At 36.4% G+C, this 18,417-nt stretch overlaps 2 protein-coding genes across 2 annotated transcripts in view; one reads left to right on the top strand and one right to left on the bottom strand.

The window, feature by feature from the left end:
* The window catches only part of LOC147569057 (uncharacterized), a 41,532-nt gene that overhangs the window by 4,169 nt on the left and 18,946 nt on the right, over window positions 1-18,417 (top strand). The gene's annotated exons all lie outside the window — the stretch shown is intronic.
* LOC147569058 (uncharacterized) lies at window positions 7,290-11,378 on the bottom strand. Its single transcript, XM_086671597.1, has 2 exons — window positions 10,310-11,378; window positions 7,290-9,790 (listed from the first exon to the last, which is right to left on the bottom strand). The coding sequence occupies exon 2, from the start codon at window positions 9,707-9,709 to the stop codon at window positions 8,180-8,182; it is 1,530 nt and encodes a 509-aa protein (XP_086527723.1). The 5' UTR covers window positions 9,710-9,790; window positions 10,310-11,378; the 3' UTR covers window positions 7,290-8,179.

Here is an 18,417-nt window from a genome sequence, read left to right as displayed (position 1 = left end):
TGCAATTACGAAATCAAATTCTTCATCTTTATGGAGAGCTTTACTGGCAGTGAGAGACACTCTTCAGCGCAATACTAGGTGGCAGGTGGGAGATGGAACAGGAATTAGAATCCTAAAGGACGCTTGGGTACCTGAGTTAGCACAAGGAATACCAGAAATCAGTTCAGGTTTGATGATGAACTAAAGTACAGTAAATGGCCTAATTAATTCAAACAATTGGACTTGGAATGAGGTTCTAATTCGTTCTACCTTTACAACAGCATCTGCAACAACAATTCTTAATATACCTTTATCGAGATCAGTAAGGCATGACAAATTGGTCTGGACTCCACATGAGAAAGGAGAGTTCTCACCGAAATCATACTACACCAAACTAACTAAGTCAACAAACCAACAGATTCCAACCATGAGTATTAAATGGTCCCAGCTATGGAAGGTAAAATACTTAGAACCAAAAGTTAAGTTATTTGTGTGGAGGTTATTGAAGGGTGGACTACCTGTTCTTACGAAAATCAAAAGAGGGTTTCCACACATAAATGCTACTTGCAGATGTTGTCATTCAGCTATTGAAACTTTGGAGCATCTATTCGGCAACTGCGTGATGTTCAGAGTTAGGGAGTAGAGCTCAACTAATATTTATGGAACCACATCAACAGGATCAAAACATGATGATTAAGAAACTGATGAACGAAAAGAATGATGTTGAAAAACAAATTTTCTACTTTTACCTCTTCTGGTGCTTTTGGAAAGCTAGGAACGAGTTGTACTTTGAGAACAAATAAATCAAGCTGGATTCAATTATCTTGCAAGCGAAGATCCGACTCAAGGAAACAAATATCCAAGACGATTCTTCTTCATGGACATCACCATCTGAGGAATGGGTGAAACCATCTCCACAGTACCTGAAAATCAACTTCGATGGCTACTTTAATCAAAGGGGTTCAGCTATGGCAGCAGTTATAAGAAACTCGGAGGGGATCATCATCAAAGAAGTGGCAAAAACTATTAATGTCCGGTCGCCTCTGGAAAGCGAAGTGGAGGCTATGAAGTTGGCAGTGCAATTAGGGTTGGAGCAAAGTGGTGTGGGGCTTATATTTGAAGGAGATTGTAGGGTCCTGATCGAAGCAGTAAACAACGACCAAGATGAAATCCCGTGGCAGGTCAGACCACAAATCCTAGAGATTAGGGATGTCCTGGCGACCATGAATGATGTCATGTGTCGTCACTGTCCAAGGGCTCAGAACTCTTGTGCCCATAATTTAGCAAATTCAATTCTTACCCCCAGTCCTGTGGAGACATTCGATCAAACCCTCTGGCTTGACAAGGACTAAAATTCGGATGAGTGATATGTATGGTGCTTATTGCCTGCGGGCTTATGATATTTAATATCTAAATTTCAAAAAAAAGTTATATATTTTATTTAGTCAAAAATCCAAATGTGAGATAACCAAGACAAATATTTTATTGAACCAGATGCAAATTAAAAGAATACTTATAGAAGATTTTGAATGCTATAAAAGAGTTTTGACCAAATTGTCATTTAGTTTATATTAGTTACAAGGTATAACCCGTGCCTCCGACACAGTCGTTCTTATAGAAGATTTTGAATGCTATAAAGTGGTGAATCTCCTGGTATTAAAACTAATTTGATTAGCACAAATTAACAATTTATGCGCTTACAGGGTCGTGCCCCCCCCCCCCCACCCCGACCCTTACTTTTTCTGTAATGCTCTTATAATTTCTTAATTTCACTCGATTTATATTTCAATTGTTAGCTTTTATTTATTTCAAGTTCCAATTGTTAATTATTTCAATTTCTTTTTTATTGGTTAATTTAGGCCGCGGCTTTGGGGAATAAAGAAAATTCTCCGGGGAATAAAGATTTTTCTTAATACTAGTCAAATAAGATTGACTTTTTATGTTTCTTTTTATTGCTAAGGGGATTCTAATTTTAAAAGATGCTATAAAAAAGGCTCCTCCATCTCATCACCTCTCTGCCACTTCATCTTCTCGACACCTCATCATCTTCTCCGGCGAAAGTCGCCGGACGGCCAATTTCCCGGCCGGCGACCTTCAAACATAAAAAAAAAAAACAAAAAAATCTCTCTCCTCTCTCTCAATTTTTTTTTCTCTCTCTAGAACAGATCTAGAGAGAGAAGGTCTGTTCTCAATGGTCTATTGAACTCCAAGACTGATTTCTCCTCTGTACAGCAACCGGAAACTCACTATTTTCACCGGATTTATGAGTTTCCGGTACCTTCTCCGGAGATCTGAAACTCAAGCTCGTTTCAAGTGACTCTGAACCTTTGAGAAAGTATTCATGATCGTGAGCTGGATAAATGAAATCTTCCTCTGATAAATCTTGCCAGACGAATCCATTTTTATAGCTTCTCAATCAAAATCGAACGAATCAAAAGATAAAAAGAGGAAGAATTAATTAGGTTAAACTTTGAAGCTCTTATTATAGAAGGGGAAATGTACTGTTTAGAAGACCAAGAATACTTGCTGGCCATTCCTTTTCCTCTTAAATTGTTCAATCGATTGATTACATCTGATGAGAAATCAAACAAAGTAAAAAGTTCCAGAAAACAAAAAAAGAAGAGATTCTTAACCTAGTAGATGAGATTATGAAGGTTTACCTTTGAGATAGAGACCATGATGTAGAAACGCAGCGGAATTAAAGAAGACGAATAAACTTAACAAGAACGATAAAATAAAGATGAAATAACTCGAAAATACTAAACTTTATTAAACTTCAAAGGGGTTTTCTCTTCAATCTGAGGATAATGGACAAACTAGATATCCTTTTATAGGATTTTGGACTTTCCTAGATAGACTTGAATTAGACTTTCCTAAATAATTAAAAGACTGCAACTTCCTAAATAGCTAGACTCAAATCTGGACCTTTCCAATTATTGGAAATACTAAAATAACATAATTTCCTAAACCTAGATTCTCTAAGAATCATACTAAAATTGGGACTTCCTAAAAACTACTCCTCATGGCCGGACGGCCTATGGCCCGGTTTGGTCATGGAAAAAGCCTCCACGCTGGGTGCCCCTGCATCAGCTCCCCTTTCCCCAGAAGGTTCGTCCCGGAACGATTCGATGAAGAAAATAATGTGATGCACCCACATACGATGAATTCTATCATGGCGATCCGTAATTCCCACTTTGCATGGAAGGGGCACGATAACCAAAAGACACCATTATGGATTATAGCACTAGCTTCAATCTCATATTGCAAAGAATTTCGAAAGATCGATCGTGAGAAAGAATCTTCCAACAAATTTCGACATCTCCCGTCATCTTGTAGTTTGATGAAGAAGATTGCAAATACCATACTTTCCTCTATGAAAATTCTAACCTTAAAATTCTTCTTCCAATCCATCACGATACCTGCCTCTCTTCTTTCAATAATATCTGGAATACTCGTAACGACGATTTGACCATCATACGAAGAGAGAAAGTGTAGAGAAAGAAAAACAAACGAATCACCAGGTTCCCAAATAAAAGTATGAAAATTTGCAGAACTTGCAACAATCTGAGTATTGTTATGAGTATCCTCTTGTAATATTATGAAGTACGCAACAAGGCTTTCTATAACATCAAAGAGGGTGTCATCAGTGGAATCCTTACGAGAAGATCCAATAAAAATTGCAAACCATCGTAAAATTTCTCGAAGATGAATGATCATATTTCTTTTTATATGTTGCATGGCCTCACCATTAACAAAAGTACAATCAATTCCATGAGGAAACCCAGCAGAAACACTTTCATCGATGAGCACTAACGTTGGTTCTTCGGATTTTAAGTTATCGTCGTCTTTTAACAGATGAGACGGGGTTGTTAGCTTGGATCTTGGGGTGCCAACAGAAACAAAAGGAAGTGCATCGAAATCCTCACGCCTAGAGTCTAAATTTTCTATCGAAGTGCCTCTAGAATCAACAAAAATAGTGGAAGGGGTAAGGGATAGGATGTGTTCACAAAGTTGAGAGTATGAGTAATGGTTTATGGTCGTTGGGCTATTGTATAGATGTGGAGAAAAAGAACGCACACTTATACGGTATGAAGTTGAGTAAGGAGGAGAACCCGGAGTGTGGGTAGCGAGTAGGTTGATTGATTGATTTTTGAGAAGCTTCGGGGAAGGTCTGGTAGTTATTCCGGGTTTGGGTAGCCATAGGAAAGGTGAACGATGGGATTAGTGGTGTAACTAGGTGAATGGAACTGGTTGGTGATGGTTCAATTGACTTGTTATGGTGGTGTAGGGGCATGATGGGCCTAGAAAGGTTACCCTAAATAGGTCTACACCCGCAAGTGCACGGGTGTCAAGTTGTAATAATTTCCGGTAAGACCGGTTCGTTCCTCAGAGACTAAGTGAAATCTATTCTAAAACTAGGAAGTAATAAGATTTTTGTTTTTGAAAATTTGTTTTGGTGATAAAATATTTAAATAAAATAACGGAAATAAAAATGAAATTCAAATGGGGGACAACCTAGAGTTTCAGAATCCACCTTAAAGTATCACAATTGATTTTATCTCCTACTTAACATGATTCTCTAACTTTATAACTCAATGTTTAGAAAAATAACCTTATCCAAACATCGGAACATATAACATTCTAAGCAAACATATTCAAGATGTACTATCCCAATTTCAAGTCCTAAATAATTATATCCCAACTATCGCCTATCAAATTACAAGCATAAATCATCAAAGAATCTTACTTCTAAGTATGACCTATCAAGCTATAAGCATAAACGATGAAGCTACTATCATTATTCTATGAAATCGAATGGGTATAGTTAGATAATAGTGAGCACTTAACGAGAAACATGACAAGAAGAAAAAAAAACGACTAAACTATTTATCCATGTTCAAAGCTTCATCTTCACTCTAGAGAAACAAACTTAGCTATTCGTGTTCATTAAAGAGATCATAAAGAGTTTCATTGTATGAGTTAAGATCAAAAGAAGAGTAAGAGAAATATCACAAAAATGATGATACTGCCAGTTGCTCCTCAATGTTAATGTATGTGATAGAGTGTGATGGAGTGTGATGAGTTTGTATCAAGTCCCTCTCACAAAGACTCAAAGAAACACATATTCTTTATCTCTCTCTCACACACACAAACTTTAAACTTCTTTTAACAGAAAAATAATATGAAAGAATACTTCCTCTGTGATGTTTATAATGCATATGGAAGAAGAACAACTCATAAAACTCTATCTCTCTCTCTCTCTCTATACAAACACTCTTTGTTTCTTTTTTTTCTGAAATTAGAAAACATGAAATGTAGAATAAAGAAGATGATACAATAAGTTTTGTTTCTCTGTTCTTCTTCTTCTCTCTCTCACTAATATTTCTTTAAAGCTCTTGAGAAGATGAAGAACAGAGCTCTATTTCAATTCTAGTTCAGCCCCTGTTCCTCCCAAAGAGAAGATGATCACCCTGTTGCTCTTTCTCTGTCTTTATAGAATATGAAGAGAATTAAAAATCGATTCTTTCCTTCTTCCTTTTCATCTTTGATTGTCACAACAATATAATCTTCAAATCCCTTTCTCAATCTCTGAATATATCCTTTCAAATCCGAGCAACTCTGTCTATAATCAATCATTGTCCAAGAAAGAAAGAAAATACTCACTTTCTCTTGGCAAATCTATTGATTCATATCAAGCACATAAAATCTCCCAATCTTCTTCAATCTCTCATTAGATTTGTATAATCTTCACTCTAAAAATACCTCAGTCGAATCTGTGAATATTTCTCTCCATATGTCTAAGAAGGCAAAGAAGATCACCTAAATACAGCAGCTCCAGCTCTCTCTAACAATAAGAAACCCCTTTCAAATCTTCCATCATTAATATATTATCTTCACATTTTTTTTCTTTCTTCAAAATAATTTTTCCATCTCTAGTTTCTCTCTCTAAATTTCTATTTCAGAAACCTTCTCTGATTAGAGAATTCTCTTTTCTATACTAGGTTTCTTTATTTTTCAAATGTTAGAAAGAAAGAGAAAAAATGGGAGGGAGATATCTCTTTCTCTAAACAGAAAGATACTAATCACGTGTTACCATTTTTTGTGCTGGTAATAAGGCTTGATAGGGTGCTTCTCGGTTTATCCTAATAAGTTGAAACGCAAGCCAAGATATAGCCACGTGAGTGAAAATCATACCAGCCGTTAGATTCCTGCTAGAAATACGCCCAATAGTATCCCACTGGTCAACGATGTTAGACCCAACCTTTGACCTGCTGTAATTCTCTGGTCCGTACTCCGATTTCACTAATTTTTTTACCCATGAGTTCGTCTTAGACTGTACTTTTCAACCGAGCACCAATATCGACCAAAATACCCTTGTCATTAAAATGACCAAAATGCCCCTAACATCTATTTCTCTCCATTTCGTTTATTTTTCACATTAAGCCCTGCAAAGACACCTGAAAAAAGAAAATCAAACAAATCATCAGAGTAACCGCTCGAACTGGACTAACTAACCCGAGTTAAGAAATTCAGATGGGACATTTTCATGTCTCATCAAACATCCCCAAACTTAGATTTTGCTAGTCCTCGAGCAAAACAGAAAAATAAAACTAAACCACTTTCACCACTTTCGTAGGGAATCACGATTGCACTTAGCACGTGCAACAAGCCGTTAAACCTCTAGGTTGCCCTAGAGGACGAGTTTTGTCTCGTGAGGGTTTGCAGTGAATATACCCACAAAATTCAAAAATCTCAAAAGTCCAAAAGGGTCTAAATATGATAAGGACTAAAAATGTTTATCCGGTAAATTTTCGAAAGTTAATAGAAATGAAATCCAAATCGACCAAACCATACAAATGCTAAAAATCCCTTCACTAATAATCTAGACTCGAGTGCACATGACCAGCCAATATGAGTATCATTTCGGTTCTGAAAAGGCAAGACCTCGATTACCTTCTCAATTCATTTCGCCTCGACTATTGCCTCACGGTCATACACTCAAGAAATTAAAGTCACTCAAAATTGGTTCACTCTATGTGTTAGTATGAATATGAAGGAAAACTCAACACATGAAAAAGACAGACTATAATTTTGTGAACGACTGATCTCATAGGAAGGAAACAACCACTAATACGGAATGGGGAAGCTAACCAACTCTTCTCACCTGATCTACTTTCTAACAATGCTTCCTAGAGGTCGATAGACTAAGGATGAACTAGAACTCTTGAGAACTCGACGTCTTCAAATCTTCAAGAACTACTTCAGGGAATAAACACTTAAACACAAACTAACATTTTTTTTTTCTTTGATTTTTCTTTTTTTTTTTTTTTTTTTTCTTTTCTTTTCTTTTTTTTTTTTTTTTTTTTTTCTTTTTTTTTTTTTTCAATACGCTTCTGGTAATAAAACTCAAAATACACAACATACTTTCTTAACATTATTCTTTCCTTGGGTAAAATTCTCTTCATTTTGCTTTATGCCTTATTCTCAGGGTTCTAACATATGGATTTCTATCTTCCTCTAGTTGACACTGTTTTCAAGTTTCTCAGACTACAAGAGAAGGTTTGCTTCCTGAGGACATCCCTAGTGGTTGTAAAATTTGAACTCAGGAGATCAAATGAGTTCTTCTTTCAATATTGCGAGGTTGAGTAGCTCTTCATTCTACTCAGAATTAGCTCAGAAGAGATCACTCAAAACAACAAGAAAGGCTCAGAATCTCACACGGGTTAAGTCTCCACTAATGATCGATTAAGTTCTCTCAGAAAAGTCAATTCTTCACCTATCTAACACTCACATGGCTAGTGCACAGACAACCTCAAGACTTGAAATTCGTGGAAAAACCTTTAGCAAAAGCACAGTACAACCAACTAAACTCTATAACCATTAACAAACAAAAACAACTAGACTCACATTTTCAATCCAAAAATTAAAAATTTTGAAAAATTTTGAACCCTTTTGAATTTTTGAAATAAGGACTTAGCAAAAAATTCATTCCCCTATCCCCAAACTTAAACCGAACATTGTCCTCAATGTTCTGAAGACTATGCAAAAAATAAAAGGGTGAAGGGAGAGATATTACCCGATTCAGCGTCCTCTACATGGGTTGCCTCCCAGAAAGCGCTAAGTTTAACGTCTTCAGCCAGACGAAACAGATGACTTGAAAAATAGAAAAAATTAAACCTACTGGATTACAAATATGTGATTAACTGTAAACCAATAACCGATACATCTGTGGGTCCACCCAAAACACAAAGTTTTCAGTGAACGATAGTCTCACATTTTCGTAACTTGGTGATAGTGTAAGTGGGACTATCAAGATAGAAGGGCAATCCCCAAACTTAGACGACAATAAGGTCGTTAAGTTTGGTACTGCACCAGAGAGATCACAGACCGGATAGAATGGGTCTTCATATGGATGATCGACAGAGGGAGTGAATGCTTCAAAATCTACACATGGTTTTGAGGGACAAAATACAAAGCAATCTAGAGGACTATCAATGACACCCAGACTTAAACTAGGGTTCTCTAAAACAGGTACTTCGGGTTCCTTCAATGGAGAAACCCTACTATCAGACTCACAATCCCTAGAAGTCGAGTTAGATAGTCCTTCTATAATTTCTTTTATCATGTTATCATCGGTGTCCCTAAAGAATTCTAAATCTTCGCCTAAATCAGGCGAGTCAATCCTCTCATTTAGCAAATTGGTCAACCATGACTCATCATCCTCAGTTGAGTCAAACGACTTCAAATCATCTTCAACTCTAGTGAACTCTTCATTATGGTCTGAATGTATTTCAAGTTCGATACAATGAGAGGATATCTCAATATCGGGATCCACCGTTTCTGAGATTTTAGTCTCAATAACGATGTTGTCGGGAGAACTATACTCCTCTAAAATTGTATCCTCGTCATCATAGTACACAGGACACTGTGGACCGTACTCTACATTCTCATGGTGATCTTCTTCTATAATACTAGTTGTTATTTCTTGTAGAATTCTATAGGTATTGTCATTCTTTTCTTCTAAAGTCTGACAAAACTCGAAAGCACTCTTTTGAAGATCACTAACAGTTTGGGTCAATGAAGATGATCCTAAAGATGGAGAGTCAATAGTTTCACCGTTATCCCACTGAGGTTGAGACACGTGTGGAGCATAAGACTCTCCATTAATCCTCCTTAGCGCAATCATAGACTCTTCTAACATACTCATAGTTTCGGCCAACGAAGGTGATGCTAAAGATGAAGGATCAATGGTTTCACCGTTATCCCATTGAGGTTGAGATACGTGTGAAGCATAAGACTCTCCATTAATCCTCCTTAGCGCAATCATAGACTCTTCTAACATACTCATAGTTTCGGCCAACGAAGGTGATGCTAAAGATGAAGGATCAATGGTTTCACCGTTATCCCATTGAGGTTGAGATACGTGTGAAGCATAAAATTCTTCGTTATAATGCATGTAAGAGTCATTAGTTTCAATGTTTTCCCATTGAGGTTGGGACACATTTGGAGCATAAGACTCTCTACTATAATGCATGTAAGATGATCTGTCAGGATATCTATAATATGGTTCATAACCTTCTTGAGGTTGGTAATAATCCCTACGACCATCATTATGCACATTGTCTCTAGGATTATTAATACTATTCTGCCCATTTGCTAAATACCACCATGGTAGATTTGAAAAACTCTCGTCCCTTCTGCCATTATGTTGGGACCACGATCTATCCATTTCTCATCAATTTTTTTTTTTTTTTTTTTTTTTTTTTTTTTTTTTAATGAAATCGAAAACCGGGGAAGCACTACGAAGATCCTAGAAGGAAAACAACCACAATCAAGCTGACTCCACCAAGCAACCTAAACAGAATCTAGACAGACAAGTTGGTCAATTTCACTTAAAAGTCTAGACAGCTCCTATATTGTAACAAAGCCTGAACTATAATTGTTATGAGGGTTACTCCGTCAAAGTAATACGGTCAAACAATTCTTGGTGACAACCAACGATAAACGTTGTGATAGTCGTCCAACCTTCGGTAACGTTTCCTCTTCTCGAGGTGACCTTTTAAAGAATTGAGTGACACTTTCCTTTTAGGAATGCCCAAATAAAAATTAAGTCCCTGAATTGTTTCAAAGATCCTATGAGCTCGATACCTTAAGGCCAATGTCTAAACCAGATTTTAATTTAAGTGAGGTTTGGGATTCGCAACGTTGTTTCCTAAATGGGCAAGAGATCGGTGATGAAATCCGACTCCTATCTTGTAATGGGGTTTGTGCCCTTACTAAAGACGATTAAACTAAGCAGTTCGTCAAATCAATTAGGCACACAAAACACATACAAGGACCCACTTACAGGGGATTCGTGGGTGGTCAGAGAAATTACCTCCCGTTCAAGACGGGCGATGACCTTTGATGACGACCCGGGCCACTCTTCCCTTAAGTGTCCGAACCCGAGGCTTCGTTTGATTTTCGGTTACAATTTACAAGCCCTCTAATTTAGGGTCAAAACTTTAATCAAAAAATAAAATTAAGAAAGTCTAAAGTCTCTCTCTCACCAAAAATAAAACAAGATAAAACTGTAAATTTCTTCTTTTCGACTCCTCCTCCTTGTTTGCGCCTTCTCTTTCGCTCCTTAATGCCCTACACACCAAAAATAGAGAAGCAAGTCAAAGTGGCCAAAAATAAAAACTTACCAAAAATAAAAACTTTCCAAGATTAGAACAAATTTAAAACTAGTCCCCGGCAGCGGCGCCAAAAACTTGATGGGCCTAGAAAGGTTACCCTAAATAGGTCTACACCCGCAAGTGCACGGGTGTCAAGTTGTAATAATTTCCGGTAAGACCGGTTCGTTCCTCAGAGACTAAGTGAAATCTATTCTAAAACTAGGAAGTAATAAGATTTTTGTTTTTGAAAATTTGTTTTGGTGATAAAATATTTAAATAAAATAACGGAAATAAAAATGAAATTCAAATGGGGGACAACCTAGAGTTTCAGAATCCACCTTAAAGTATCACAATTGATTTTATCTCCTACTTAACATGATTCTCTAACTTTATAACTCAATGTTTAGAAAAATAACCTTATCCAAACATCGGAACATATAACATTCTAAGCAAACATATTCAAGATGTACTATCCCAATTTCAAGTCCTAAATAATTATATCCCAACTATCGCCTATCAAATTACAAGCATAAATCATCAAAGAATCTTACTTCTAAGTATGACCTATCAAGCTATAAGCATAAACGATGAAGCTACTATCATTATTCTATGAAATCGAATGGGTATAGTTAGATAATAGTGAGCACTTAACGAGAAACATGACAAGAAGAAAAAAAAACGACTAAACTATTTATCCATGTTCAAAGCTTCATCTTCACTCTAGAGAAACAAACTTAGCTATTCGTGTTCATTAAAGAGATCATAAAGAGTTTCATTGTATGAGTTAAGATCAAAAGAAGAGTAAGAGAAATATCACAAAAATGATGATACTGCCAGTTGCTCCTCAATGTTAATGTATGTGATAGAGTGTGATGGAGTGTGATGAGTTTGTATCAAGTCCCTCTCACAAAGACTCAAAGAAACACATATTCTTTATCTCTCTCTCACACACACAAACTTTAAACTTCTTTTAACAGAAAAATAATATGAAAGAATACTTCCTCTGTGATGTTTATAATGCATATGGAAGAAGAACAACTCATAAAACTCTATCTCTCTCTCTCTCTCTATACAAACACTCTTTGTTTCTTTTTTTTCTGAAATTAGAAAACATGAAATGTAGAATAAAGAAGATGATACAATAAGTTTTGTTTCTCTGTTCTTCTTCTTCTCTCTCTCACTAATATTTCTTTAAAGCTCTTGAGAAGATGAAGAACAGAGCTCTATTTCAATTCTAGTTCAGCCCCTGTTCCTCCCAAAGAGAAGATGATCACCCTGTTGCTCTTTCTCTGTCTTTATAGAATATGAAGAGAATTAAAAATCGATTCTTTCCTTCTTCCTTTTCATCTTTGATTGTCACAACAATATAATCTTCAAATCCCTTTCTCAATCTCTGAATATATCCTTTCAAATCCGAGCAACTCTGTCTATAATCAATCATTGTCCAAGAAAGAAAGAAAATACTCACTTTCTCTTGGCAAATCTATTGATTCATATCAAGCACATAAAATCTCCCAATCTTCTTCAATCTCTCATTAGATTTGTATAATCTTCACTCTAAAAATACCTCAGTCGAATCTGTGAATATTTCTCTCCATATGTCTAAGAAGGCAAAGAAGATCACCTAAATACAGCAGCTCCAGCTCTCTCTAACAATAAGAAACCCCTTTCAAATCTTCCATCATTAATATATTATCTTCACATTTTTTTTCTTTCTTCAAAATAATTTTTCCATCTCTAGTTTCTCTCTCTAAATTTCTATTTCAGAAACCTTCTCTGATTAGAGAATTCTCTTTTCTATACTAGGTTTCTTTATTTTTCAAATGTTAGAAAGAAAGAGAAAAAATGGGAGGGAGATATCTCTTTCTCTAAACAGAAAGATACTAATCACGTGTTACCATTTTTTGTGCTGGTAATAAGGCTTGATAGGGTGCTTCTCGGTTTATCCTAATAAGTTGAAACGCAAGCCAAGATATAGCCACGTGAGTGAAAATCATACCAGCCGTTAGATTCCTGCTAGAAATACGCCCAATAGTATCCCACTGGTCAACGATGTTAGACCCAACCTTTGACCTGCTGTAATTCTCTGGTCCGTACTCCGATTTCACTAATTTTTTTACCCATGAGTTCGTCTTAGACTGTACTTTTCAACCGAGCACCAATATCGACCAAAATACCCTTGTCATTAAAATGACCAAAATGCCCCTAACATCTATTTCTCTCCATTTCGTTTATTTTTCACATTAAGCCCTGCAAAGACACCTGAAAAAAGAAAATCAAACAAATCATCAGAGTAACCGCTCGAACTGGACTAACTAACCCGAGTTAAGAAATTCAGATGGGACATTTTCATGTCTCATCAGGGCATGAATAATTCTGCCTGGTTATGGGTAACGGGCGGATGGTGTGTTGTTCGGTTTGGCATGGTTTGATATTCAATCCTGGTATAGTGAAGGGGGATGAATGGTGGTTCAACACTTAGGTGATGTGGAGGGACATTGTTTATGGATAAACTAGAATTGTTTGCTCCTGTTATTGTTGGGTGAACATGCACTTTATTAGGGTGGGGGAAAACGATTCCTTGATTTTCCAGGGAAAGAAAAGTATTTGATGTAGTAGTGGTGGTTGTAGAATGTTGGGACGAAGATGGTGTATAACTAGTAGGCGGTTGTTGTTTAGACGGGGAAGAGTTAGAACGAATACCTTTGAGTTTGAGGTTGAAATCTCTGATTGTATCATTGATTTGATCAAATCGCTGATCAATTCGGTCAAATTTTTCGGTGTTCTCTCTCTTGTATTCGACAAACGCTTCTTCTAACATCGAAACCGAAGATAATCCTTCTCTAATGTTGTCCCATTCAGAAGCGAAAGTTGGAGTCTTCTCTTTAGTGGGCGTAGTGGAAACAGTAGTGTTTACCGATTTGAGAGCTCGTTGAATGGGTATTTTTATCGAATCATCCTTTTTCTTCTTATGATCAATGACTTTTTCTTCGGACAACGATGTGGATTGCTTCAAAAGTGTTGGTGCCGCGGAACGGTCAAGAGAAGATGGTTCTATCGGTGTTGGTGGTTGTAGTGAATAATAAGTGTATGGAGGTGGTGGTGAGGGTGATGTTGGTGTATAATAGGAAGATGGGGGTGTTGGTGAATATGGTGGAGGACAAGAAAGAGATGGGGTTGATGTAGAGTAGTAATAAGATGGAGGTGATGGTGTAGAAAACACTGGTGGTGGTTGGTATTGATAAGGAGAAGGTTGTGGTGTATAATTAGAGTACGGAGGTGGTGGTGGTGGTGGTGGTGCGGTTGATGTCGGATAATAAAAAGATGGAGGTTGTGATGGGTTTTCTCTTAAGGTTTCTCCAGGATTCCAATGATAATCGTACGAGTTATTTGGAGAAAAACAAGATGTGCATAAGCATGGATTCGTTATCCGTTGATGAGTATAATCTAGTTGATTATGACTCTCTTGAGGAATAGAATATGACCGATTCTGAATTAACTGATTTGGAAAAAAAATTCCAAAATCATTCGCCCAAAACTCTGGTGGCTCTGAATACCACATGATGTAGAAACGCAGCGGAATTAAAGAAGACGAATAAACTTAACAAGAACGATAAAATAAAGATGAAATAACTCGAAAATACTAAACTTTATTAAACTTCAAAGGGGTTTTCTCTTCAATCTGAGGATAATGGACAAACTAGATATCCTTTTATAGGATTTTGGACTTTCCTAGATAGACTTGAATTAGACTTTCCTAAATAATTAAAAGACTGCAACTTCCTAAATAGCTAGACTCAAATCTGGACCTTTCCAATTATTGGAAATACTAAAATAACATAATTTCCTAAACCTAGATTCTCTAAGAATCATACTAAAATTGGGACTTCCTAAAAACTACTCCTCATGGCCGGACGGCCTATGGCCCGGTTTGGTCATGGAAAAAGCCTCCACGCTGGGTGCCCCTGCATCAGACCATCATTTGAAGAGAGAGAAACTTCAATAAAATGTGGATGTTGTAAATGTCCATTTTTAGAGAGATAATAAACAACAGGAACTCTTCTATGATGTTCATTTTTTGGTTCAATCCAAACTTTAGTTCTTTCAGGATTAATTCTTGTGTTATTATCTCTCCATTTCTGAATATCTGTTCTTCCTCTTGAAGCAACCGCCATTGTTGTTGAAACTCTCTGTCTCTATTTCTCTGTGTGTGCAAATAAAACAGAGGATAAGTAGTACAGAAAAAAGTGAGAAGAAGAGGAAGAAAGATACAAAGATTGTAAGTAGAAGAATACAAGAATAAGAAGTCTTTAAATAAATAAACATTTGAAGAGGACTGACTAGAGGAAGAAAAAGATATACATTTACCGAAGAGAAAAAAACGTTGATTTTCAAGTTCTAGAGAGAGAAAGAAGAGAGAGATAGAGAGATAGAGTGGTGGTGGGGAAATCAAAACCTAGTTGTGGGTGGGAGAGTGAGATTCAAAAAGTCAGAGAGGTGTCGGTGTTCGTGAGAACAGACCTTCTCTCTCTAGATCTGTTCTAGAGAGAGAGAAAAAAAATTAGAGAGAGAAAGAGGAGAGAGAAATTAAAAAAAAAATATTTATGTTTGAAGGTCGCCGGCCGAAAAATTGGCCGGCCGGCGACTTTCGCCGGAGAAGATGATGAGGTGTCGAGAAGATGAAGTGGCAGAGAGAGGTGATGAGATGGAGGAGAACTTTCAAAAAAATGTATTATGTATTCCCCATAAAAATTTATTCCCCGGAGAATTTTCAAAAAAATCTGGATTCCCTCGAGAATTTATTCCCCGGAGAATTTTCTTTATTCCCCAAAGCCGCGGCCTTAATTTATTACGATTCAATTGTAAAGAGAATTCAATTTGACTCATCTCAATTTTGATCTCTCATTAACCAAAATTTGTTATCTTTCGAATTATACGATTCAAATTGCTAGCGAGAGCACTCGAATTACTAAAAAATGATCCCAAAGTAGCGTCGTACAGAAAAATTGCTCAGATGTTTAGCACATCCATCATAGATGATTTTAGAGATTTGAAAAAGCGACTAGTTCCATTTTGATAAATTATAGAAAAAACTAATAGGCGTAGTGGTCTCATGTTATTTTATTATTTGTGTTTAATCTTTATGACTTAATTGATTTCTTTAGGTGTTAATTTTGAATGGAAATATTATATCAGTTTCTCAAATTAGTTTATGACTAGAATGATTGGCCCCCTTTCTTTTTGATGAAGTCATGATTGGCCCCTTTTAATAAAAGTTCTGGTTCCGTCCATGTGCTCTTATCATCCATCATTTGGGGATAATGTTTGTAAATAGATTGATGAAAATTTGATAACAAAGTAGCCAATGATAAAGATTTACAAACAAAAAAAAACCTATTACTTCTTTTCTCAAATTAAGAAAGCGAGTTGGAACAAAATTTAAATTCATTTTTGATTGAATTGAACAAAATTTAAAGAATTTAGTTGTGGTCAAAACATATTATATGGACATTAAAGATATTTTCTGAGGGAATAAACCGTCGGTAATTTAAAAAACTGTCGGGAAAAGATATCACGACAAAGAGGAAAGTGTCGGCGAATAGGTGTCGCCAATACTATTCGCCACGAATGTCTTGGCGGAAAAGCATTGATTGACGCATTGCCAACGGAAACAAGAAATTAATTTCACGAATACTCCTTTTTCTCGCAAAATTACTTGGCTATTGCCGACGGTATAGGATTTTAATTCACTGTCAGCAATATAAACTAGCGTTAATTTTTTAGTTAATTCCTATTTGGCCCCCTACTTTGTGACCAGCTTCCTTTATGACCCTCTACTTTTTGTAAATTCAAATATGGCCCCTTTTTTTGATGTACATGTCCTGACTACCGTTCCTATAAATATTTTTTTTAAATAAAATTAAAAATAAAACATGAATTCCACCTCACTTCCATCGCCACCACACATCTCTCTCCACGTCACCTCTCTCTCTCTCTCTCTCTCCATCTCATATCTTTCTCTCTCTCCATCTCACCTCTCTCTCCAACTCAACTCTCTCCAACTCACCACTCCAATTGTTTGCTTTCCTTTGGGAAGATATTAAGCTCCCATGTATCATTTTTCTATATAGCTTCAATTTTATTATCCATTGCATCTCTCCATTTTTTTCTCAAGATAAGTTTCTTCAAAATTTGCAGGTTCAATATCAGAGAATAAACAGAAGAGATCAAAGTTCTCGATTACCTTAGTTGATCCATACATATCTTCGAGATTTCGAAAATGTGGTGCCCTCTCACCTGAATCTGCTTCAGATGAAGAAGCTTCTTGATTTGCTGAAATTGGACTTGTTGTTGTTGGAGGAGTATTAACTTCAGCTTGTGGAGATTCTGGTTCCATGTGCTCGCCTTCTTGAAAAGTAGGGAAAAATCACAATTTCACCCTCATTGATATTCCATTCTCACATTTTGTGTTCATCAAATTCAACATCCCTGCTCAAAACAAGTTTTCTTGTGGATGGATTATAAAGCTAATAACCTATTGAATTTGCATCATAACCAACAAACCATACCTTTTACTTTTATAGTCCAATTTTGACCTTTCCTGATCGGGAACATGAGCATATGCAATGCAACCAAACACCCGTAAGTGCGAAACAGTTGGTTTTATGCCACTCCATGTTTCTTGGCGTGTTACATTCTCTGTTGGATTTCTGTTTGACAGATAAACTGCACAAACAACAGCTTCCGCCCAAAATTCTTTTGCCATACATATAGATTTCAACGTGCTTCTAGAAATATTAAGAATTTACTTTTTTTTCTTTCAACGACACCATTTTGTTGTGGTGTTCTTGGAACAGTTAGCGGACGACGAATTCCATTTTTTCACAAAATGAGTTAAATTCATTATTTAAAAACTCACCTCCTCTGTCGGTTCTCAAAGCTTTTATATTATAACCACTTTGTTTTTCCACAAGTGCCTTGAACTTTTGAAAAGCTTCGAAAGCCTCAGATTTTTGCTTTAAAAAATAAATCCACGTTTTTCAACTATAATCATCAATGAAAAGTATGAAATAACGATTCTTACTGAATGAAGGTGGATTGATAGGTCCACAAATATCAGAATAAATAAGTTTCAATGGCACCATAGATCTTGTTGCCTCTTTTGGGAAACTCTTTCTTGATTACTTTCCATAGAGACACCCTTCACAAAGTTCCTCTGGATGATTTATGAAAGGAAGTCCATAAACCATATTTTTCTCTTATAGTAACTTAAAACCTCTGAAGTATAAATGTCCAAGTCTTAAATGCTAGAACCATGAAAATATCTGGGTGAAAGTCTTTAAGCAGAAAGGAACATCATATTGGAGAATCAAAGTAAACATCCTACTGTACACATCCCAACCTTTGCAAGTAAAGTTCCATCCCGACCTCTCAAGAAAAGAGTACGATCTTTCATGTTAATTTCATATCCAAGTTCCAAGAATTGGACAAGGCTAAGAATATTACTCTTCAAGTTTGGCACATAATAGACATCAGAAATAATTTTTTCATTCCCATTTTTCAGGCGAATGAGAATCGATCATTTACCTTTGATCGAAATTTTGGATGAATCACCGAAGGTGATATTACCAGTTGCCTTCTCGTGAAGCTCTACAAATTGTTTTGTATCTCTACACATATGATTGCTTGCCCCATTATCAAGATACCAAGTATGACCTTCATCATGGTGGTCCTCTTGGAGTGCCATCAATAACACCGGTTCCTTGTCTTCTTTTTCTTC

This window comes from Eschscholzia californica, unplaced genomic scaffold, assembly GCF_041429995.1.
Source record: "Eschscholzia californica isolate CP2 unplaced genomic scaffold, dmEscCali1.0.p SCAF_1, whole genome shotgun sequence".
NCBI classification, from domain to species: Eukaryota; Viridiplantae; Streptophyta; class Magnoliopsida; order Ranunculales; family Papaveraceae; genus Eschscholzia; species Eschscholzia californica.
The sequence above is the reverse complement of the archived record's forward strand: the minus strand, read 5'-3'. Positions and strand labels throughout refer to the sequence as shown.